Genomic DNA, 25,172 nt, shown 5'->3' with positions numbered 1-25,172 from the left:
GCTCGGGCGAGGCCGGGGCCGCCGGGGCGGGGCGGAGCGCCGGCAGCTGGCTGGGCGGCCCTCTGGCAGGAGGCCCCAAGGGGGCGAGGGGCAGCCCAGAAGGGAGGTCCCGCGGGGGCGGGGAGCAGAGCCGGCCCCGGGGGCCCTGCAGGGCGGCCGCCGCCCGGCTGCCTCCGGGGCGGGGCGGCCCAGCTGCGGCCCCGCAGGGGGAGGGTCGCCCGTGCCTGACCTCGGGCGGCGGCGCTCTGCCGGGCGAGCACTGCCTCCGCCCTGCCGGCTGCTGGGGTCGCGCACAGTGCACGGCGCGGCTGCCCTGCCCCCTCTTCCCCGCTGCGCGGCGTCCGAGCGACCAGGGCGCCCCCGGGTCTGGCCCATCACCACAGAGCGGCGGGTGGGGGGATAGGCGGGGCGGTGGCCCCAGACAGCCGGCTGGGCGACTAGAGGAAGGAAGGAGGGAGGGCGGCGGTGAGGGTGGGGTGGGGAGGGAACATCCTGTCTGCGCCGGGTGTACCGCAGACAGCGCCGCGCGCCAGCCGCCCAGACGGCGCGCTGGGCCAGAAGCGCCGGGCGCGCGCGCCGGGGGGAGGGGCACGCGCGCGAGACTATTGGGCCAGGGGGGTGCTCTGAGGAGCCACAATAGGCCAGACGGCGCGCGCGTCCCTGAGGGGGGTCGGCAGCCGCGAAGTGGCGGCGGCGGCGACGCCGGCGGTCCCGCGCGCGCGGCGCCGCCGCTGGCTTCGTTCCCTTCCCCTCCCCCTCCCCGCCGCCCTCGCTCTCCCCCGGGCGGCCGGAGACGGCGGCGGCGTCTGCGGGAAGCTGTGTGTCTCCGCAGTGACGTGGGCGGGCCGAGGACTCGGTGACGTCAGAGGGCTGTGTGTAGCGATGTGTGTGGGGTTCGGAGCGGCGCCGGCACAGCCGAAGGGAGCGGGCGAGCGGCGACGGCGGCGGCGGGCACAGGTGCGGCTCCGGCTCACGGCGGGGACGTGGCGGAGGCGGTGGGAGGCCAGAGGCGCTCACCCTCCTGGGAGCCCGACGGTGGCGACAGGCGCGGTGTGGAGTTCGCAAAGCTCGTGGAGCTTCCCCGGGCACCGAGGCCCGAGTAGGGGGTTTGGATGCGCGGGTCCCGGGTGGGGTCGGGGCCAGAGGGGGTCCCTAGGCGCGTGTCCCACAGCTGATCACACTTCGTTGGCCCCAGGCGGTGGGGGCGGGCAGGGCAGGGGACTGCACTTGACGGGAGCCGCGGGGACCCCGGAGACCCGGACGCCCGTCACCGCCCCCCTCCCCCACTCCAGCAGTGCTCCGCGGGGATGCCCTGGTCTCGACCTGGTCCGTCAGCCCCCGGCTGCGCGGGGATCTGCTTTCGGCGCCCGAACTGCCCCAGTGCCCTCTTCGTTCTGGCCCGGGGCTGGTGGGGGGAGGTGCAGCATTAGGGGCGCTGAGGTGACACCCGAGAACTTCCCAGGGAGAGGGTGCGCGGGGGGTGCGCGGGGGGGGATTTCCACAGTCCTTCCCGCGGCCCCCGCGGGGGGGCGGTGTTGGGAGGGCACTTGGGGTTATCCCAGGCTTGCGGGTGGGGGTGGGGGGACTCCTCCCTTTACTTCCCTCCGCCCCCTTGCACACCCACCCCCAGGTTTCCCGTGTCCCTTGTTCTTCCCCTCTTCGGGTTAGAGATAGGTGGGTGGCTTTGAGTGGGCGGAGGACTTCAGGGTTTTAGGGGCTCCCGCATTCTAGGGCATGCCTCTTGCCCTCTTCCTTGGCCTGTGTTGACTGAGGTGTGTTCTCGTGGTGGACAAAAGTCTGTACGATGGTTGGTGGCATTGGTCCTTAATCCTTTGCGTCTGTTTTAAGGTAAATTGCTGAGAGTTTGGGAAGTAAAAATTTCTATTTATTGGATTTCTTTTGGGTTTTCTCTCAAGAAGGAAGTAGAAGAAGAGTCTTTTCTTTTCCCCTCTTCCTCCATTTGCATTCTTTGTGAGGTTTGTCTGCCTTGTGTTTTTTGTCCCGGATTAGTCTTGTTCAAGGATGGAGATTCCCAGGCGTGGAGTCTATAGCTTTTGGCTTCCATTAAGTAAAATCGCTAACCTTTTAAAGAGAGAGTTAATTTTTGTCTACAGTCATACCAGAAAAATAGTGTACACGAACTAGCTGAATTAATTCACTTAAAATTGTAACTTAGTTACATATGGTAGATATGTTAACTCCTGTCTGATTTTTTTGGATGAAACTGTTTTTTTTTTTTTTTTTTTTTTTTTTAAATAGGAGATGAAGTAATGGATTTTTTTCCTCCCTTAAAATGGCATAACTGAGAAAGCCTCTGGTACTGATTGAGATGATCTGTTCAAGAGTCTTCATATTCTGAACTCGAATGGCCTTTTGTGTTGTATTATTGCTCGCTTTCCCTAACTCCAAATTGCTTTCCTATTTAAATGAATGTTCTTCTAGTAAACTGGTGTTAGATTTAAAGAAATCACTCAAGCTTCACCTTTGGTAAAGTGACCTCAGTTTAAGATTAAGAAACTGGTTTCGGCCGGATGCGGTGTCTCACACCTGTAATTCCCGCACTTTGGGAGACCCAGGTGGGAGGATCACCTGTGGTCAGGAGTTCAAGACCAGCCTGACCAATATGGTGAAACCCCGTCTCAACTAAAAATACTAAAAAATTAGGTGGGTGTCGTGGCTTGCGCCTGTAGTCCCAGCTACTCGGGAGGCTGAGACAGGAAAATTGCTTGAACCCAGGAGGCGGAGGTTGCAGTAAGCCGAGATCACTGCACTCCAGCCTGGGTGACAGAGCGGGACTCCGTTAAAAAAAGAAAAAAAAAGAAAAAACTGGTTTTAAACTGGCCCCGTTTGGCCTCTGAAGCAAATTCAAATGTAACTCTTCCCCCACCCCCCTTCTCTTCTTCCAGATTAATTAAAAGAAGAATGAACTATAATCCTTGAAGATAACTGGGCAATTTTTTAAGTCGGAGGCTGTTCTTACTGGTTTGAGGATTTACACACGTCTTCGGTTTTCCAGCACAGACCAGCAGACCATCATTTTTAGAGGAAATACTCCCTCTGCCCTCCTTTTCGGTTTCCTTGGTGGTAAAGATTAAATTTGGTTGCATGATTTTGAGTTGTGTTTGAGTCTAGATTTTATGGCCCAAGGAATGGCATAAACTTTTCATGTGTTTTGCTTAAAACAAACCAAACCATTGCATTGATCCTGGACATCTTTAATTGAGAAATTGGTAACTTTATTTTAATATGTATATCTGAAGAATTCAAGAAAACAAAGGCATTCTCAGAGGTGTGCCTCTTTATTGTTAGAGGCAAAACGAACAATTATATAGGACTTGCAGTGACCAAAACTAAGTCGCAAAATTTATTAATTTAAGGGAATCGCTCTTTGAAAAGTTTGAGAGTAAGTTACCATAAGCATTTGTATACATTCATTTCCTCTTTTTCAAATAAGCAACTAAATAGAAATGCTAATCTCAGATTTAAGTATTTAACAGAAGACTGTAGGATGGAAAACCTCCAGACAAATTTCTCCTTGGTTCAGGGCTCAAATAAAAAACTGAATGGGATGGGAGATGATGGCAGCCCCCCAGCGAAAAAAATGGTAACAGACATTCATGCAAATGGAAAAACGATAAACAAGGTGCCAACAGTTAAGAAGGAACACTTGGATGACTATGGAGAAGCGCCAGTGGAAACTGATGGAGAGCATGTCAAGCGAACCTGTGCTTCTGTTCCTGAAACTTTACATTTAAATCCCAGTTTGAAACACACCCTGGCACAATTCCATTTAAGTAGTCAGAGCTCGCTGGGTGGACCAGCAGCATTTTCTGCTCGGCATTCCCAAGAAAGCATGTCGCCTACTGTATTTCTGCCTCTTCCATCACCTCAGGTTCTTCCTGGTCCATTGCTCATACCTTCCGATAGCTCCACAGAACTCACTCAGACTGTATTGGAAGGGGAATCTATTTCTTGTTTTCAAGTTGGAGGAGAGAAGAGACTCTGTTTGCCCCAAGTCTTAAATTCTGTTCTCCGAGAATTTACACTCCAGCAAATAAATACAGTGTGTGATGAATTGTACATATATTGTTCAAGGTGTACTTCAGACCAGCTTCATATCTTAAAGGTACTGGGCATACTTCCATTCAATGCCCCATCCTGTGGGCTGATTACATTAACTGATGCACAAAGATTATGTAATGCTTTATTGCGGCCACGAACTTTTCCTCAAAATGGTAGTGTACTTCCTGCTAAAAACTCATTGGCCCAGTTAAAGGAAACTGGCAGTGCCTTTGAAGTGGAACATGAATGCCTGGGCAAATGTCAGGGTCTGTTTGCACCCCAGTTTTATGTTCAGCCTGATGCTCCATGTATTCAATGTCTGGAGTGTTGTGGAATGTTTGCACCCCAGACGTTTGTGATGCATTCTCACAGATCACCTGACAAAAGAACTTGCCACTGGGGCTTTGAATCAGCTAAATGGCATTGCTATCTTCATGTGAACCAAAAATACTTAGGAACACCTGAAGAAAAGAAACTGAAGATAATTTTAGAAGAAATGAAGGAGAAGTTTAGCATGAGAAGTGGAAAGAGAAATCAATCCAAGGCAAGTTTTTTATATCAATTTTTAATAATGGTAATGGTTTACTTTGAAATGAAAATTAAATGTTTAGTGTGTAAACTTAACCTGTATGTTGAACATTGCTCATGCAACAACAAAATGCCGATTGATATTTTTGTATTGCAATTTTTAGGCCATAAAGTGCTTTCCAGTATGTTTTCTCATTTGACTTTCCAAACAGTTGAAAAGTAAGACTTGTGAGAGAAGTGAGACTATTATTCCATTTTACAGATAAAGCAAATGAAGCTCAGAGAGATGAAATGACTTTCCCAAAATTATGTAGCTAGGGAGTGGAGGAGTTAGGGCTTATCATTTTATTTTTTTGTACTTTTAGTAGAGACCGGGTTTCAACATGTTAGCCAGGCTGGTCTTGAACTCCTGACCTCGTGATCCACCCACCTTGGCCTCCCAAAGGGCTGGGATTACAGCCTTGAGCCACCATGTCCCGCCAGGGCTTCTTTTTCTTATCCTCTTTTGCACACATCCTGCCTCTTTACCACTACATCTGTTTTTCTAGGACTCAAGATAATTTGCACTTTGGTGTTATCTCCATTTGCAAATGGTACAATGACTAGTCAAAACAATTCCTGTGGACTTGAAACAGCATTTTTCAGAGATGCACCTATGATTTCTGATGTTTCTATGCTTAGATATTTAGGCTTGCTCAATATTTGAAACGGAAAAGACATGTGTCTGAAGAATTTGTGATTTGAGTAAGCAAGATTTTTTTTTTTAAGAAAAGGATAACTAAAAAAAAAAAGACAGAATAAGGAAAAGTTTATTTTAAACTAATAAAGTATTAATATAAAAACCTGCCAGGCTCAGTGTGGCTCACACCTGTAATCCCAACACTTTGGGAAGCTGAGGTAGGTGGAGCACCTGAGGTCAGGAGTTTGAGACCAGCCTGGCCAACGTGGTGAAACCCCGTCTCTACTAAAAATACAAAAATTAGGCGGGTATGGTGTCACAGACTTAAAATCTCAGCTACTCAGGAGGCTGAGGCAGGAGAATCGCTTGAACCCCGGAGGCGGAGGTTGTAGTGAGCTGAGATTGCCCCATTGCGCTCCAGCATAGGCGACAAGAGGGAAACTCCATCAAAAAACAAAACAAAACAAACGAACAAAAAAAACAACCTATCAGCAGGTGGGAGCAGTGACTCACAGTCCCAGTACTTTGGGAGGCCAAGGCGGGCAGGTCACTCAGATCAGGAGTTTGAGACCAGCCTGGACAACATGGTAAAACCCCATCTCTACTACAAATACAAAAATTAGCCAGGCGTGGTGGTGTGTGCCTGTAGTCCCAGCTACTTGGGAGGCTGAGCCAGGAGAATCTTGAACCTGGGAAGCGAAGGTTGCAGTGAGCTGAGATCACGCCACCACACTCCAGCCTGGGCATCAGAGTAAGACTCTGTTTCAGAAAAAAAAGAAGAAAAACACAAACAACCACCTATCAGCCAAGGTATCATAATTTTATTTTTCCTGCTGCTATTATCTTCATTCTGAGGTTTTGAATGCCTAGGTCCTAGGTAATGGACAAGATTTGGATTATTAAATATTCACTTCGTTGATTGGGTTGTTTTATATTTTTTCTATTTGACTAAAATTGATGTATAATAACAATTCCTAACACTAAGTGTTTAAAATGTGGCAAGCGTTGTTCTTGAGCAGTTTTACATATATAATTTTATTTAATTCTTAACAAGAGGCTGGCTATGTTTCATTTAGGAACTTTGAATTTTTCCACTATTAGTTTTGATTCCTTGAAATATCTTTGCCCTTTTCTGTTTTACAGAAGAAATGAATAAAGCATATTAAATGACTGACTGAAGGTTTATTCACAGCAAAGTTAGAACTTGGACTTAGTCCTTAAGACTTGGGATCCTGTGCTTTATTCTGGTGCCTTTAAGGTTTTGAGGGAAATTTAGTTCACAGTGTAGTTTAAGACATTGGTTTAGCCTAATGAAGATAATAATTTTAGACTCATTTATGGTAGTTTGCTGCTTGCTGCTTCCAGAAGACCAGCACTTTGAAGTTTCTTGCCAGTGTCTGCTAGATAAGTTTATATTCTTCAAGTGCAGTTATTAACTGATTTTTTTTTTTTTTGAGACCGAGTTTCACTCTTGTTGCCCAGGCTGGAGTGCAGTGGCGCGATCTCAGCTCACTGCAACCTCCGCCTCCTGGGTTCAAGGGATTCTCCTGCCTCAGCCTCCTGAGTTGCTGGGAGTACAGGCACCCGCCACCACGCCCTTTAATTTTTGTTATTTGTAGCAGAGACTGGTTTCGCCATGTTAGCCTGGCTGGTCTCAAACTCCTGACCTCAGGTGATCCACCCGCCTCAGCCTCCCAAAGTGCTGGGATTACAGGTGTGAGCCACCGCGCCCAGTCTATTAACTAATTTTAAATCAGGATTGACTTCAAGCCAGTGCTCAGTGTAGAACTTGCTTACAGCTGGACTGGTCCTGTGCTGAAGTTTGTGCTCAGAGGTTATATTTCAAAATGTGAAATGCCCCTTTTGATATTTGTGATATCTTGCCCCCAAGCTAATTAGGTGCTGTACTCTTTTTTTTTTTTTTTTTGTAGAGACAAGTGTTGCTCTGTCGCCCAGGCTGGAGTGCAGTGGCATGATCTCAGCTCACTGCAACCTCTGCCTCCTGGGTTCAAGCAGTTCTCCTGCCTCAGTCTCCCGAGTAGCAGGAATACAGGCGCACACCACCACACCCAGCTAATTTCTTTTGTATTTTAGTAGAGAGGGGGTTTCACCGTGTTGCCCAGGCTGGCCTCAAACTCCTGAACTCAGGCAGTGCACCCGCCTCTGCCTCCCAAAATGCTAGGATTACAGGCATGAGCCACCATGCCCGACCGTGCTGTACTCTTACACGTCTATTGAAGGCCACATTATTTGCCAGATATTGTTGCTCCAGTCTTTTTTTTTTTTTTTTTGAGATGGAGTTTTGCTCTTATTTCCCAGGCTGGAGTACAATGTCACGATATCGGTTCACTGTGACCTCCACCTCCCAAATTCAAGTGATTCTCCTGCTGCAGCCTCCTGAGTAGTCAGGATTACAGGTGCCCGCCACCGTGCCTAGCTAATTTTTTGAATTTTTAGTAGAGATGGGATTTTACCATGGTAGCTAGGCTGGTCTTGAGTTCCTAACCTGAGGTGATGCGCCTGCCTTGGCCTCCCAGTTGCTGGGATTACAGGCATGAGCCATGGCATCCGACCCGTTCCGGTCTTTATTACTCTGACCTAAGTGTATTTTGGATAAACTACTTTTCCTAATATTCTTGTTCTGTGTTTATGTGAAAAACATCTGAGAACCATTTTAAAGGTTAAAAAAAAAAAGATGATGGATGAATTTACTTAACTGAAACAACGTGCTAAGGTTTAGTTAACACTAAAACCATCTTTCTTCTGGGATATAATCCCTTTTTGTTCCAGAATTCACTAATTTGAATACATTTTTGATTTTAGGAAGGTGTGAGTTTTTTTTCTGATCTTTTTGCTGTGTTATACTTTGCAGTTTTTGAATTAGTGTTTGTGGTTTTTTCTTTTTTTTTTTTTGAGACAGAGTCTGGCTCTGTTGCCCAGGCTGGAGTGCAGTGGCATGAACTCGCTCACTGCAAGCTCCGCCTCCCGGGTTCACGCCATTCTCCTGCCTCAGCCTCCCACGTACCTGAGACTAAAGGCGCCCGCCACCATGCCCAGCTAATTTTTGTACTTTTAGTAGAGACGGGGTTTCACTGTGTTATCCAGGGTGGTCTCGATCTCTTGACCTCGTGATCCGCCCACCTCGGCCTCCCAAAGTGCTGGGATTACAGGCATGAGCCACTGTGCCCGGCTGTGGTGTATTTTGATATTGCCTGTAATTTCATGTGAATTTGAGAAATTTAAAGGAATTTAAGAAAATTTCAAACACCCAGTACTTTAAGAAAGATTTTTTTTTTGGTTCATGTTTAATATGTACTTGAGTGGTTGTTTTATTCTGCTTACCACTTCACGTTTTAAAAACGTACTCAGAACATTGTGAAGTACAGTTATTTTTTAGGGTCTGTGAGGAAGATGAATGACAGTATTTCCCCCCTCTTAGATGGGTCACATGCTCCTGGTTATATAACCAGAATTAGAAGTTGAATACACATCTTCTAACTTGAAGTTTAGTAAGTTTTCACTATTTGCCCTGAAGCACATGTTAGTAGCAGAAAGTGAATTTTGAGAAACATTAACTTTTCTTACCAGTTTACCTTAGTACAGGTTGAGCATCCCAAATCCAAAATCTGAAATGCACCGGGCGCCGTGGCTCACGCCTGTAATCCCAGCACTTTGGGAGGCCTAGGCAGGCGGATCATGAGGTCAGGAGATCCAGACCATCCTGGTGAACATGGTGAAACCCCGTCTCTACTAAAAATACAAAAAAATTAGCCGGGTGTGGTGGCGGGCGCCTGTAGTCCCAGCTACTCGGGAGGCTGAGGCAGGAGAATGGCCTAAACCCGGGAGGCTGAGCTTGCAGTGAGCCGAGATTGCGCCACTGCACTCCAGCCTGGGCGACGGAGCGAGACTCCGTCTCAAAAACAAAAACAAACAAACAAACAAAAAAACAAAATCTGAAATGCTCTAAAGACCAAAACTTTTTTTTTTTTTTTGAGACGGAGTCTCGCACTGTGGCCCAGGCTGGAGTGCAGTGGCCGGATCTCAGCTCACTGCAAGCGCCGCCTCCCGGGTTTACGCCATTCTCCTGCCCCAGCCTCCGAATAGCTGGGACTACAGGCGCCCGCCACCACGCCCGGCCAGTTTTTTGTATTTTTTAGTAGAGACGGGGTTTCACCGTGTTAGCCAGGATGGTCTCGATCTCCTGACCTCGTGATTCGCCTGTCTCGGCCTCTCAAAGTGCTGGGACTACAGGCTTGAGCCACCGCGCCCGGCCAAGGCCAAAACTTTTTGAATGCTGACATAGCACTCACAGGAAATGCTCATTGGAGTATTTCAGATTTTGATTTTTGGATTTGGGATGCTCAACTACCATATTGTGCAGATATTCCAGAATCTGAAAAAATCAGAAATTCAAAATACTTTTGGTCCCAAGCATTTTTGATAAGGGATATTCAACCTGTATGATAATTCTCAAACTCTGTTTTAACCTGCATATAAATTTAAATACTAAGGTATTTAACTGAGAATGAGGTAGTCCTTGACTGAGAAAGAGTTTTTATTTTCTTCTGTGAGTCATTGAGTTGGTTGCCAAACAAGCCAAACTGACTCGGGGGAGCTCATTTTAAAAAGTCAGGCCGGGCCAGGTGGCTCAAGCCTGTAATCCTAGCACTTTGGGAGGCCGAGACGGGCGGATCACGAGGTCAGGAGATCGAGACCATCCTGGCTAACACGGTGAAACCCCGTCTCTACTAAAAAAATACAAAAAACTAGCCGGGCGAGGTGGCGGGCGCCTGTAGTCCCAGCTACTCGGGAGGCTGAGGCAGGAGAATGGCGTAAACCTGGGAGGCGGAGCTTGCAGTGAGCTGAGATCGGGCCACTGCACTCCAGCCTGGGCAACAGAGCGAGACTCCGTCTCAAAAAAATAAAAATAAAAATAAAAATAACAAAACTAGGCTTTTTTTTTTTTTTTTTTTTTTTTTTTTTTTTTGAGATGGAGTTTCGCTCTTGTCGCCCAGGCTGGAGTGCAATGGCACGATCTCGGCTGACTGCAACCTCCGCCTCCTGGATTCAAGCGATTCTCCTGCCTCAGCTTCCCAAGTAGCTGCGTTTACAGGCACCTGCCACCATGCCCAGCTAATTTTTTTATTTTTAGTCGAGACGGGGTTCAGATCTTGAACTCCTGACCTCAGATGATCCACCTGCCTCGGCCTCCCAAAGTGCTGGGATTACAGGCATGAGCCATTGTGCCTGGCCTTTTTTTTTTTTTTTTTAAAGACTGTGCTAAATATATTAACGTGTTATGTAAAGGACCTGATGTTTAGTGTGAATACTAACATGATTTGACATGCTTGTATAGTTTATGTAATCAAAGTATTGCTTTTGGATTAAAAAAAGTCCTGAAACTCAATAGGCAGTTGTTTGAAATGAAACAATTATTTCACAATTATATGTAATATATAAATACATTTTAATATATATTAATAAATTATAATATCTTATAATTATAAATAATGTGAAATGAGACAACTTAAATATAGCTAATAACTCTTTCTTACTCAAGTCACCATAAGAAATATACTTGATTTTAGGCCAGGCATGGTGGCTTACGCCTGTAATCCCAGCACTTTGGAGGCTGAGGTGGGCGGATCACCTGAGGTCAGGAGTTTAAGACCAGCCTGGCCAACATGGCAAAACCCTGTCTCTACTGAAAATATAAAAATTAGCAGGGCATGGTGGCACACACCTGTCAGCTACTTGGGAGGCTGAGGCAGGAGAATCGCTTGAACCCAGGAGGTGGAGGTTGCAGTGAGTTGAGTTCACACCACTGCCCTTCAGCCTGAGTGACTGAGTGAAACTCTGTCTCAAAAAAAAAAAAATGTGTATATATATATTCACACACACACACACACACACACACACACACACACACACACACACACACTCAGTCTCCCTAGTAGCTGGGATTACAGGCGCCTGCCACCATGCCCACCTAATTTTTTGTATTTTTAGTAGAGATGGGGATTTCGCTATGTTGGCCAGGCTGGTCTCAAACTCCTGATCTCAGGCAGTCCACCTGCCTCAGCCTCCCGAAGTGCTGGGATTACAGGTGTGAGCCACCGCGCGCAGCTAAAATTTAAACGTTTAACATTTAGACTGGACTACTCTTAGGTAAGTAAAATATTTTAGTTTTTAATATACTTGTGGGGGAAAGAATTCTATAGATTACCTATGATACAAATAGATGACCTAAAGATAGCAACTTAAACTTTTTTTTTCCCTGAAAGCATATTAGCCATTTCAGAGGTTAATTTTGCATTTTCGTTTCGCTTCTCTGTTTCTGTAGAGATCATTGGAGTAATAATAGTACAAAATATTTTTCCCCTTTTGCAAGCTTTTAATTATACTTGTGTTATGCAGTGTATTTGTCAGTATACACCTAAATGAGATAAGGAACAGTAGAATGGACAACTATAAAGAGTTGGGTTGGGACAGAATGTGATCCAGTAATCATTGTGGTGGATTTGATAGTGATTTGCTACCCCAGTGGTATAGATTACATTTTGCGATTAGCAAAATTTTTGATCAAGTGCGGATAAGGTGAGAGTCAAATGAAGTATTTGTGCTCATATGAGGGACCAGTATGAATACTTTTGTCTAACTTTCTAAAATTAGTAACTGTTCCCACTAGTTTAGAGAGTATTTTTTCTGTTTTTTTTGAAACTGAATTCAAAGCCTGGCATGTCAAAGGCACTCAATTAAATTTTTCTTTTTTTAACTGAAGAGATTTTTGAAAAATAACAAACACTAAAGTATATTTTAGAATATTTGGATTTTCTTTTAAAGATGGCTTAACCTTTAAACCGATACAATTTGCACATAAACTGTTACTATAACTCATCAAACAAGAGAATGAGCATTTTGGAAGTTAAGAACCTTTATTGCAGAAATGTAGGGTGGTATTTCAAACTGCTATTGAAATATTATGTATTTGAGAAGTCCTCCTTTCCTCAAACATTTTCTTATCTAGAATTATGTTTCTGAGACAAATAAGATAACTGAGTATTGGGTTCAAATGTATCTCATTTATAGTTTTTTTGTACACAGTAATTATACTAGTTGGATATTTGTTAGCTTACTAAAATGAAGTGTGCAAGAAGAAAGTGTGAAACAGTTTTTTTTAATAATAGAAGCATTTTCTGAATTATTTCATTGTTTTAGATTTGTGACCCAAAAAGTCACATTGATTGGAGATAGTGCCCATTGCAATTATTCGGTTGATACCACATTGGGGTTTTGAATGATGGAGACCAACACAGACCTGCTTAGATAGGATAAGGGTTTGTTTAGTGCCTTTCTCGGCTTTTATAAAATGACTTTTGTAATAACTTCAGAGTAATCAAGTTTTTGGAGCTCATTCTGTTAATAACAGGATATATGGACCCTCCCTATCCCTGACTTTTTTTTTTTTTTTGAAATCTCTAGAGTGGCTTTGCAAATAGTGCCCCCTGTGGTTTAGGAAATAGAGTCTATATTTGTTTTTATTATTAAAAAATATAATTGTTAGCATATGATTTTTAAAAGTTAGAAATTTGTCCTTTTTGTTTGAGAAATGGGAAAAAACTTAGAAACTTTAAAGAAGAAAAACAAAAAAGAGATCGCCGTGTTTTCACAGTAGGCCTGGATCATCATAGTCAGCCAGTAGTTTTCTCATAGCTGTGCATATGTTATCATTTATGCCACTGGGAAACCAAAGAAGTAATCAAGAATTGGGCTAATTTTTTTTTTTGATACAGAGTTTTGCTCTTGTAGCTCAGGCTGGAGTGCAATGGCGCAATCTTGGCTCACTGCAACCTCCGCCTCCTGGGTTCAAGCAATTCTCATGCCTCAGCCTCCCCAGTAGTTGGAATTACAGGCATGTGCCACCATGGCTGGCTAATTTTTATATTTTTTGTGGAGACGTGGTGTCACCATGTTGGTCAGGCTGATCTCGAACTCCTTATCTCAGGTGATCTACCTGTCTCGGCCTCCCAAAGTGCTGGGATTACAGGTATGAGCCACTGCACCTGGCGAATTGGGCTAATTTTAATCCCTTTAGAATTCTGGGAGTGGTAAGTGATTGTGGAGCCAGAACTCTGTTCCTAGTAAAGGGGTAGAACTTGTTTGAGAATAGCTTTGGTAATAGCTTGAATCTGTCTTTTGTTCACATATAGAATCTTATTCTACTGGGGTTCATATTACATAAAATAAGGATGTTATTAGACTCTAGAAAGCAAAAGAATATATAAACAGTGCATCTTGTTTTAAGATGTGGTTTGCTTCAATCACTAACTCATTATATGAGGCAGAAAGAGGAATGAATAGGAAAGGTATAAAATTAGTTCGAGTCCTTTTGATTTCATGACTTCTAGACTTAAGAGTGGATCACAGAACTATATAATGTAAAGACTAGGTAGAGGCCCCCCCAGGGCAGGAGTTCACCTTGTAGTCTTCGAATCTAGAATGTGGTGGATGCCTAATAAAGGTTTGGATAACAGTGAAGTCTAAGTGGCCCTATAAAGTTACCAGTGATTCTCGAAGAGGGAAACAGGTTTAGTTTTAAAACAAAGCAGCATTTTGTTTTTATTTGATACTGAATTTATTTTGACATTTCAAATGACATTAAAAGTACGTATTTTGCATTTTTTTATGGGAACAAGGAATTAAAAAGCTTACAAAACTTACTAAAATTTTGGGTAACATAGTTTGACCCTATCTCTACAGAAGATAAAAACAATTAGCTGGACTTGGTGGGGCATGCCTGTAGTCCCAACTACTTGTGGGGCTGAGATAGGAGTATCGCTTGAGTTGGGGAGGTTGAGACTGCAGTGAGCTGTGATGGCACCACTGCACTCCAAGCTTGGGCAACAGAGCAAGACTCTGTTTTTTCTAAAAACAAAAACAAAAAACAAAAAAACAAAAAAAAAAACCCTTAATACAGATGATTTAAGACTTTTATGCTTTTTATATTCTATGTTTTTTTTGTGTGTGGTTATGAAAGCAGTATAGGCCCATTGTAGTAAATACTAAAATAGTACAAAGAAGAAAACACAATTTCCTCATAATTGTACCATGTGATAACTGCCGCTGGAATTTATTCACTTGCATATGTAATTGTAACTGTGCGAAAGCATCTCTAGAGTGCATAAGTATTAATAAAGGAGTGGTAGGCCTGGTGCTGTGGCTAATGCCTATAATCCCAGCGCTTTGGGAGGCCAAGGCAGACAGATATTTGAGGTCAGGAGTTCGAGACCAGCCTGGCCAACATAGTGAAACCCCATATCTACTAAAAATTAAAAAAAAAATTAGCTGGGCATGGTGGCACACACCTGTAATTAGAGCTACTTGGGAGGCTGAGGCAGGATAATTGCTTGAACCCAGGAGTCGGAGATTGCAATGAGCAGAGACCGTGCCACTGCACTCCAGCCTGGGCAACAGAGTGAGACTCTTATCTCAAAAAAAGAAAAAGAAAAACAAAAGGAGTAGTTACTGGAATAATACTTTTGTACTAATTTTAAGACAGTTCATTTAGAGCAGTGTTTTTCTTTTCTTTTTTCTTTTTCTTTTTTTTTTTTTTTGAGGCGGAGTCTTGCTCTGTCGCCCAGGCTGGAGTGCAGTGGCCGGATCTCAGCTCACTGCAAGCTCTGCCTCCCGGGTTTACGCCATTCTCCGGCCTCAGCCTCCCGAGTAGCTGGGACTACAGGCGCCCGCCATCTCGCCCGGCTAGTTTTTTGTATTTTTTAGTAGAGACGGGGTTTCACCGTGTTAGCCAGGATGGTCTCGATCTCCTGACCTCGTGATCCGCCCATCTCGGCCTCCCAAAGTGCTGGGAGTACAGGCATGAGCCACCGCGCCCGGCCTAGAGCAGTGTTTTTCAAACTGCAGTTTGTCATTCATGTAGCCATCTCAAGCAGGGTACCATAAGGGGAGATATAAGCACTACAGAAAATGAATTGAGTGCTGGTTTTGTCATTTCTCCCAATGATGGTACTGGTACCATTCTAAATGTACTGGAGAGAAGGTAATTCATTACATACAAAGGATGCCTTGGGGCATTTTAAATTCTCCTGGGAAACTCAACTGAAAACCGCCAGGAGGGTCATGAAATCAATTTAGTGGGTCACCAGCATTAAAAAACATAAAAACCTGAAGTAGAATAAAATGGAAAATAGAGGACGTTGCACATAGTAAGATTAATCAATCTCCATTTTGATATTGCTAGTTTACATTATTTCAAGGCCAGAATAATCCAGGACTGTAAATTGTTAAACATATATGCTAAAATGAGATAGAAAAGTAAAGCCTTAGAATTATAGAGATTAAAATGTTTGACAACAAATATTTCAGTGGAAAATAGTGTATGACACTGAGATTTCCATGTAGTTGCAGTATTAAATTATTGGGCATCATAGACCTTCAGTATAAAATGTTACGGGATTAACAGGATTTTTATCAGTGTATTTCTCTTCCTTCAAGTTGTAAAGGGGATGTTATACTACCAACTTTGCATGGCTTTGTTTCCATAATAGACTTAAAATAATAGTTGCAAAAGTGTTATAAGAACTTGAGCCTTTGCATTTTCTGTGAGCATTTTTAAGTATCTCAAACCTAAAATTGGCTTTGTGAGGTAGGTGGTATGATTTTTCAGCCTGTGGAAACAGCAGCCATTGCTGTGACTCCTGACGATCTGTTTTTGATCAGTTTAGTGCAGGTGCTTAGATCATACTGTCCCAGTTTTGCATTAATTTGATCAATTCTATTGGTTACAGTGAAATGAGGCCTGAGACTAAGCCTTAAAATCTCTAAGTAGCTATTTGCTACCTTGTAACACTGTTCTGTTTCAGTTGTTGAAACACTCATTCACAACACGATGGAAGTATTAAGGAAACCTGATACTGTCCTGGGGGATTCTGTTTCTTTTTTTTTTTTTGAGACAGAGCTTCACTCTGTCGCCCAGTCTGGAGTGCAGTGGCCGGATCTCAGCTCACTGCAAGCTCCGCCTCCCGGGTTTATGCCATTCTCCTGCCTCAACCTCAGCCTCCTGAGTAGCTGGGACTACAGGCGCCCGCCACCTCACCCGGCTAGTTTTTTTTTGTATTTTTTAGTAGAGACGGGGTTTCACTGTGTTAGCCAGGATGGTCTCGATCTCCTGACCTTGTGATCCACCCGTCTCGGCCTCCCAAAGTGCTGGGATTACAGGCCTGAGCCACAGCGCCCGGCCTGGGATTCTGTTTCTTTCAGTAAGAGTTGTTGGCAGCTATCTGGTAGGGTGTCTTTATACTTCTGAAATCATTTGTTGACCACTTGAGTGTCTTAGTATTGTACACAGCAAAAAAAACCCTGATGAGGTATATTCACTTCCTGTGTGTCCAGTCATGTGTTTAGTAAGGTTGCTAATGATTTATTTTGGGTCAGAACAAAGTAATGTGCATTTCATATGCATTATATTTTATTTCTTGTGTGAATATGCCATTAGTGAGATAGACTGTTAAGTTTACCAATCTATACTACTGCTTCTGTCTTATGAACACAAATTTAAAAATTAATCTTTATCACTTATAGCACTTTAAAAATTCTGTTTTTAGAAATAATTTTCACTTTTTTTTTGTTTTTGAGACAGTCTCACTCTGTCTCCCAGGTGGGAGTTCAGTGGCGCTATCTTGGCTCATGGCAACCTCGACAACCTCCACCTCCTCCACCTCCTGGGTTCAAGTCATTCTCTTATCGCAGCGCCCCCAGTAGCTGGGACTACAGGCATGCATCACCACACCCGGCTATTTTTGTATTTATTTTTATTTTTTAGATAGTCTTGCTATGTTGCCCAGGCTGGAGTGCAGTGGTGTGATCTCGACTCACTACATCCTCCACCTCCTGGGTTCAAGCGATTCTTCTGCCTCAGCCTCCTAAGTATCTGGGATTACAGGCATACGCCACCATGCCCGGCTTATTTTATTGTATTTTATTTTATTTACTTTTTTCTTTTTGAGACAGAGTCTTGCTCTGTCGCCCAGGCTGGAGTGCAGTGGTGTGATCTCGGCTCACTGCAAGCTCCGCCTCCTGGGTTCACGCCATTCTCCTGCCTCAGCCTCCCCAGCAGCTGGGACTACAGGCGCCCACCACCATGCCTGGCTAATTTTTTTGTATTTTTAGTTAGAGACGGGGTTTCGCCGTGTTAGCCAGTATGGTCTTGATCTCCTGACCTCATGATCTGCCTGCCTCGGCCTCCCAAAGTGCTGGGATTACAGGCGTGAGCCACCGCGCCCAGCCTTTACGCCTGGCTAATTTTATATTTTTAGTAGAGACGGGGTTTCACCATGTTGGCCAGGCTGGTCTCAAACTCCTGACCTCAGGTGGTCCTCCCGCCTCGGCCTCTCAAAAATATATGGGCCCTCTGGCCCATGTATTTTTCAAAAGGCTTAATTCTGATTTTTGTTGGAATTTTGGAACTCCCAATAGTGTTTTGAGGCATTATCTTGATTTCTTTAGTTCATTAGTGTTTGTCATTAGGACTGAATTAAAGATCAAAATATTAATCTGATGCTGTAATTAAAAACTAGAGTGCCACCTAAAAGCAAGATTTATTGAAAATAAGTTCCAGCTTAGGCAACATGTTGCAACCCCCGTCTCTACAAAAATAAGTAAAAAAAATTAGCCAGGCTTGGTGGCACGTGACAATAGTCCTAACTACCTGGGAGGCTGAGGCATGAGGATCCCTTGAGCGCAGGAGTTGGAGGATGCAGTGAGCTATAATTATACCACTGTACCTCAGAGCAAGACCCTGTCTCAAGGGGGAAAAAAAAAGCCTAGGAATTTTAAGGCATTTTTTTTTGGGTACAAATTTGAATATTTGTACATGAATAATGCTGAGTGGCTGGAATTGCTTTTGTATTTAGAAAGTAGTAACAAGAAGTTTTTTGTAAATTAAATCAAGCTCTCTAAATTATTTTTTGTTGTGAGACTAATTAGCATCGTATCACTAAAATACAGTGGTTCTTCATTAGGAAATCTGATTATCAAAGGGTCGTGTATACAGAATAACCATAGAAAGGTGCAGAAATTTAGAGAAACTTTCATGAAATGTTTCCTAGTTTTTACTTGTATTAATGCTTTTACTGTATATTTTGGAATTGTTTAAATTGTGCATTCATAGACATTATTTGGAGTTTTATGACCTAAGAGAAAGAACCTTTGGAATGAAATTAATGTGTCTGAAATTTTGCTTATGCGTTTGAAATGAGGATGCTGTCTGTTCATTTTGGGGTAAATAATGATGGGGAAAGCGGGTGATAAGAGCATTTTGAAATATTAACGCTCTAACTTAAGCTGCTAAATGATCCACTTCTTTGGCAAATAATATGTATTTTATTTTAATATTTAAATGCACACAAAAATAAATGATCTGCATGTTGAAAGGTAAGATACCAGGCAGTAGATACGCATAATTTGGTATCTAATTTTTATTCCTGATTAGTAGCATTACTGCTGAGCCATTTAATTATATTGTTCTTTTTTTGAAAACCTAATTTGTATGTTGACACAAATGCAGAATAGATGAGAAAATCTGGCATGCCTCTGAATGTTTTGTTGTATCATAAACATTGTGCTTTTCTTAATTGTTTTTAACATACAGTTAGGATAATTTGTTATAAATGTGTTTATGGCTTACCACAGCATATTAGGTAAAATTAGCTTGCAGCATTTTATCATGGTTAGTGTTGTGCGTTTCCCCATCATTTATATTGTTTAATTTGTATCTCTGATAAAATGCAGCCTAGAAACTTGTGGGCTTCCTTGGTGCTTCGTGGAGTAGAAGGATATCAAATGTGAAAGAGATGAAGAGTTTTGTGGTAGCAGAATAACCTTGTAAAAGGTTACCTTGGGAATTAATGAGCTGCACTGTCATTCAGAATTCATTCAACAAGTATCTATTGAGTCCCTACTACATGCTAGGCATATAGTGCTAGGTATTAAAAATAAAAAGGTAAGGCTGGTTCTTGACCTCAAGCAGCTGTTTAAGCAGAGGTTGCATAGCCACTTAACAGGGATTTTAAATAGGGAATTCGGACATTGGCTAGGGGACTATGCTAGGTGATTTTTAATATTCCTTAGAAGCTCTAGTCTGACTCTTACTGGGTTGGTCAAGACTAGGAAATAAAGAATAGGAACTAAGAGGGATGACTGTTTAAAAATAAAGGAATGTGCTAGTAATTATTTAAGGTGGCACCTGAAGTTTAGAGACACAGAAATAAATAGATGCTAGGTTTGGCTCATGAGTAAAGATAAAACTTACTCTTAAAAATCAAACTATAGCCGGGCGCGGTGGCTCAAGCCTGTAATCCCAGCACTTTGGGAGGCCGAGACAGGTGGATCACGAGGTCAGGAGTTCGAGACCATCCTGGCTAACATGGTGAAACCCCGTCTCTACTAAAAATACAAAAAACTAGCTGGGCGAGGTGGCGGGCGCCTGTAGTCCCAGCTACTCAGGAGGCTGAGGCAGGAGAATGGCGTAAACCCGGGAGGCGGAGCTTGCAGTGAGCTGAGATCCAGCCACTGCACTCCAGTCCGGGTGACAGAGTGAGACTCCATCTCAAAAAAAAAAAAAAAATCAAACTATAGTGTTTTGAAAGGAACTTAATGATCAAAATTGAGTCAGATTTCAAGTCAAGGTCTTTGAACAAATTTAGAATTTGCTTGATATTCTGAAGATTTGAGATTCCAGTATTCATTATAGGAAAAACTTTTAAATATGCAAATCAATTTTAGTAATTTTGTTTTTCTTTTTCTTTTATTGAGACAAGGTCCCGCACTGTTGTCTAGGCTGCAGTGCAGTGGCAGGATCATAGCTCACTGCAACTCACACCTGCCAGCTTCAACTGATTCTCCTACCTCAGTCCCCTGAGTAGCTGAGACTACAGGCATGCGTCACCACACCTGGCCAATTAAAAACAAATTTTTTTTTGTGGAGATGCGGTCTCTCTATGTTGCCCAGGCTGGTTTCGAACTCCTGGACTCAAGCAATCCTTGTGCGTTGGCCTCCTAAAATTCTGGGTCTATAGGTGTGAGCCACTGGGTAGGGCCAATTTTAGTAGTTTTAATTTAAAAAATCTGGAAACACTTGATTTCTTGGGCAGTATATCTAGAATTGTTTCAGGTATAACACTTATTTAAAGAGGAGCTTTCTTTGTTTTCTAACAAATGATGTCTAGAAAAGAAATTCTCATTTAATTCAAGCTGATCTTTTTTTTTTTTTTTTGAGATGGAGTTTCATTCTGTTGACCAGGCTGGAGTGCAGTGGTGCGATCTCAGCTCACTGCAAGCTCCACCTCCTGGGTTCATGCCATTTTCCTGCCTCAGCCTTCCAAGTAGCTGGGACTATAGGTGCCCGCCACCAGGCCGGCTAATTTTTTGTGTTTTTAGTAGAGACAGGGTTTCACTGTGTTTGCCAGGATGGTCTCGATCTCCTGACCTCGTGATCCGCCCGTTTCGGCCTCCTCCCAAAGTGCTGGGATTACAGGCATGAGCACCGCGCCTGGCCAGCATTGTGTTTTTTTCAAAAAGCTGTTTTCATGAATTGTAAAATGCCTGAAAAAGTTTTGAATCTAAGTGGTATATAGAACATAATTTAGCTATGTCATGTTGACTGAAGACTTTTTTTTTTTTTCTTCCTTTTTTCCTTTTTATTTTTTAACGAGATAGGGTCTGGCTCTGTCACGCAGGCTGAAGTGCCATGGTGCAATCTCAGCTCACTGCAAACTCTGTCTCCTGGGCTCAGGTGATTCTCCTGCCTTAGCCTCCCAAGTAGCTGGGACTACAGGCACACACCACCTTCCCTGGCTAATTTTTGTATTATTATTAGAGATGGGGTTTCGCCATGTCGTCCAGGCCAGTCTCACACACCTGAGCTCAAGCAATCTGCCCACTTTGGCCTCCCAAAGTGCTAGGTAATATCACAGATGTGAGCCATTGCGCCTGGTCAACTCAAGAGTCTTAAATATTAATTATTATACTTTGTTGAATTCGGTAGGGGACAATTGAGATATATTAAATTATTTGCCCTGGTCTATGCTAAAGCCTTTACTCAGATTATCTTGCTTTTTGAAGCAGTTTTTGTGTTTGCATCTTGTAATTTTCTTCTCTCCTTAGGCTGTTAACTGTCACTTAGCATCTATCATTTAGTATTTCTGTTGCCGGAAGTCAGTTCCCTTTCTAATTTACTGTTATAACTAAGCTGTAGGCTGAGAAACTATATAAATAAGTGATTGGTTTATTTTATAAATAGGCAGTTGAATTGGCCCAGATTCTGAATATTAATTCAAAATGTGAGGTTTTGTTTTTTCTTTTTTCTTTTTTTTTTGAGATAGAGTTGCACTTTGTTGCCCAGGCTGGAGTGCAGTGGTGTGATCTCAGCTCACTGCAACCTCTGCTTCCCGGTTCAGTTGATTCTCCTGTCCTCCCAAAGTGCTGGGATTATAGGCATGAGCCACTGTGCCTGGACTTTTTTTTTTTAATTCCACATTTACATATAGTGTAGAGATCCTCACTGAATATTCAACTCTTAAATCCTTTAAAAATATTAGTTTTTTCCCTATAATTTTGAGATCTTGTTAGTCTTTCAAATTCATTGCTCAATAATTCTTTTTTTTTTTTTTTTTTTTTTTTTGAGATGGAGTCTTGCTCTGTCACCCAGGCTGGAGTGCAGTGGCGCGATCTCGGCTCACTGCAAGCTCCGCCTTCTGGGTTCATGCCATTCTCCTGTCTCAGCCTCTGGAGTAGCTGGGACTACAGGCGCCCGCCACCACGCCCAGCTAATATTTTGTATTTTTTTTTTTTTTTTTAGTAGACATGGGGTTTCACCGTGTTAGCCAGGATGGTCTCTATCTCCTGACCTCGTGATCTGCCCGCCTCAGATCCCTCCCAGAGTGCTGGGATTACAGGCATGAGCCACCGCACCTGGCCTGCTCAATAATTCTTAACAAAAATAAAGATCTTCCACATACATATTTTTGTCTTTTTTTTTTTTTTTTTGAGACAGAGCCTTGCTCTGTCACCCAAGCTGGAGTGCAATGGCACCGTCTTGGCTCACTGCAACCTCCACCTCCCGGGTTCAAGCGATTCTCCTGTCTCAGCCTCCTGAGTAGCTGGGACTACAGGTGCGTGCCACCACACCCATCTAATTTTTGTATTTTTAGTAGAGATAGGATTTCACTATATTGGCCAGGCTGGTCTTGAACTCCTGACCTCGTGATCCGCCTGCCTCAGCCTCCTAAAGTTCAAAGTGCTGGGATTACAGGCGTGAGCCACCTTGCCCGGCCTGTTTTTGTCTTTTAATTGGCCCTAAATCATCTCCTGACTGAACATATTTTAAGATATATGTTCTAAGAGCTATTTCCTTTCTGTTTTTAACCTGTTGAGGGCAGTGGGTTACTTGTCAGGTCTCTCTCAGGTTTCTTCATTCTCATTGGTTTCCTCCATTAGTAGGATCTCAGTAATCAAACCAGAGTTTGGACAGTTTAGAGTTGATTTTGTTTTAATCATTATTGCTTAACATCCAGAGATCTGTTTCCAGTCCTTCAGTTTCTTGGTTCTAAACTGGAATATTGGGACATCAGGCAAAACAACTTTCCTACTTTCCTTATTTGTTAGTGTTTAGTGGCTTTCCACTGTGTGTGGTTTTATTCATTACTGAATGAAGTTGTCATTCCCCATACAGAAGGAATTGGGAATTGGACCCTCTTTTTTTTTTTTGTTTGTTTTGGGTTTTGCTCTGTCACCCAGGCTGGAGTGCAGCGGCATGAACTCAGCTCACTGCAACCTCTGCTTCCTGGATTCAAGTGATTCTCCTGTCTCAGCCATTCAAGTAGCTGGGATTACAGGCACTTGCCACCATGTCCGGCTAATTTTTGTAGAAACGGCATTTCTCCATGTTGTCCAGGCTGGTCTTGAACTCCTGACTTTAGGTGATCCTCCCCCATCAGCCTCCCAAGGTGCTGGGTTATAAAGGTGAGCTGCCGCACCCTGCCGGAATTGGAGCCCCTTTTTTTTCTGTCTTGAGATGGGGTCTGGCTCTGTTGCCCAGGCTGGAGTGCGGTGGTGCAATCTTGGCTCACTGCAACCTCCGCCTCCTGGGTTCAAGTGATTCTCCTGCCTCAGCCTCCCAAATAACTGGGATTACAAGTGTGCGCCACTACATCCAGCTAATTTTTGTATTTTTAGTAGAAACTGGGTTTCGCTATATTGGCCAAGCTGGTCTTGAGCTCCTGACCTCAGGTGATCTACCCTCCTGGGCCTCCCAAAATGCTGGGATTACAGGCATGAGCCACCGTGCCCAGCCATGGAGCCTCTTAAAGGCATAGTTTAGAGAAATATCCTGCTCTCATTTTTGTCTTATCCCTTGGTTAACTCATTCCTAATCTCATTCTCCCTCACTTTCCTGGTTTTGTCTGTTAACTTCCTATTTTTGTTGCTCTCCTTAACCATGCCACCTTTCAGCTCTCCTTTTCTTCTTTCCCCTTTCCCTCACCAGTGAGTCTTGCCTACCTCTTTTAAGTATCCTTTTCCCACAAGAGCAAGGTAATTTCGTATAATAGGAAATATGTGGGAGATGAAGGGAGGACAAAATGTAAATAAAGCAAACCAAAATAAGGGAGAAGTTCGTAACCACAGGTCGTTTATTCTTTTTTTCCCTTCAATTTCTTTTTTTGTTTTGTTTTGTTTTTTTGAGACAGTTCTTGCTCTGTAGCACAGGCTGGAGGGCAGTGGCATTATCTTGGCTTACTGCAACCTCCATCTCCTGTGTTCAAGTGATTCTCCTGTCTCAGCCTCCTGAGTAGCTGGCATTACAGGCATATGCCACCATGCCTGGCCAATTTTTTTGTATTTTTATTTTATTTATTTTTTGAGATGGGGTCTCACTGTGTCACCCAGGCTGGAGTGCAGCAGTGTAATCTTGGCTCACTGCAGGCTCCGCTTCCTGGGTTCAAGCAGTTTTCCCACCTCAGCCTCCTGAGTAGCTGGGATTACAGGGGCTGCACCACCACGCCCAGTTAAGTTTTGCATTTTTAGTAGAGACAGGGTTTTGCCATGTTGGCCAGGCTGGTCTTGAACTCGACCTCAGGTGATCCACCCACCTCAGCCTCCCACAGTGCTGGGATTACAGGTGTGAGCCACCGAACCCGGCCCCTCTTCAATTTCTGAGCCTCAGTTGTTTTCTCATCTGTAAAATGGCAATGATACCTACTTAAGGGGGGATATTTGGTAGAATTAAGAATGATGTATAAAGTTCTCAGCAGGTAGACGTTCATTAAGTTGCCAGTTACCTTTCTCCTTATTTTTCTTTATTTTTAGTTATAGTTCATCCTTAAGCATTAAAAAATGCTTTTTATATTTATTAGGAAATATGGTTTAATGACAAGTGTTAGCAAACAATGTGGTTTTGGATTTAATTTGGCAAAGTATTGCTGTAGAATGGTATCTATAGCTAATATGCTAACAAATACTGTAGGGCTGGGGTATAATCTAGCTGATTGTAGCACAGGAATAAGAATCAGAATTTTTCCAGTCCTGTACCTTTACAGAATTCTGTTATTTAAAATGGATTTCCAACCGGGCTCAGTGGCTCATGCCTGTAATCCCAGCACTTTGAGAGGCTAAGGAGTGGGGATCACCTGAGGTCAGGAGTTTGAGACCAGTCTGGCCAACATGGCGAAACCCCATCTCTGCTAAGAATACAAAAATTAGCTGGGCGTGGTGGTGGGCACCTGTAATCCCAGCTACTCAGGAGACTGATGCAGAGAATCGCTTGAACCCGAGAGGTGGAGGTTGCAGTGAGCTGAGATCTCGCCACTGCTCTCCAGCGTGGGTGACAAAG

At 43.6% G+C, this 25,172-nt stretch overlaps 1 protein-coding gene across 2 annotated transcripts in view; it reads left to right on the top strand.

The window, feature by feature from the left end:
• Window positions 1-606: 606 nt before the first annotated feature.
• The window catches only part of SKIL (SKI like proto-oncogene), a 38,386-nt gene continuing 13,820 nt past the window's right edge, over window positions 607-25,172 (top strand). Inside the window, exons 1-2 of one of the 2 annotated variants that reach the window (XM_010372612.2) lie at window positions 607-957; window positions 2,907-4,606. In XM_010372612.2, coding sequence (XP_010370914.1) covers window positions 3,509-4,606 — 1,098 coding nt within the window. In that variant the 5' untranslated portion in view covers window positions 607-957; window positions 2,907-3,508. Of the gene's footprint in view, window positions 958-1,638; window positions 1,849-2,906; window positions 4,607-25,172 lie in introns of those variants that run through there. The other variant, XM_010373321.2, reaches the window with a different exon arrangement.

Source organism: Rhinopithecus roxellana, chromosome 1 (assembly GCF_007565055.1).
Source record: "Rhinopithecus roxellana isolate Shanxi Qingling chromosome 1, ASM756505v1, whole genome shotgun sequence".
NCBI classification, from domain to species: Eukaryota; Metazoa; Chordata; class Mammalia; order Primates; family Cercopithecidae; genus Rhinopithecus; species Rhinopithecus roxellana.
The sequence above is the reverse complement of the archived record's forward strand: the minus strand, read 5'-3'. Positions and strand labels throughout refer to the sequence as shown.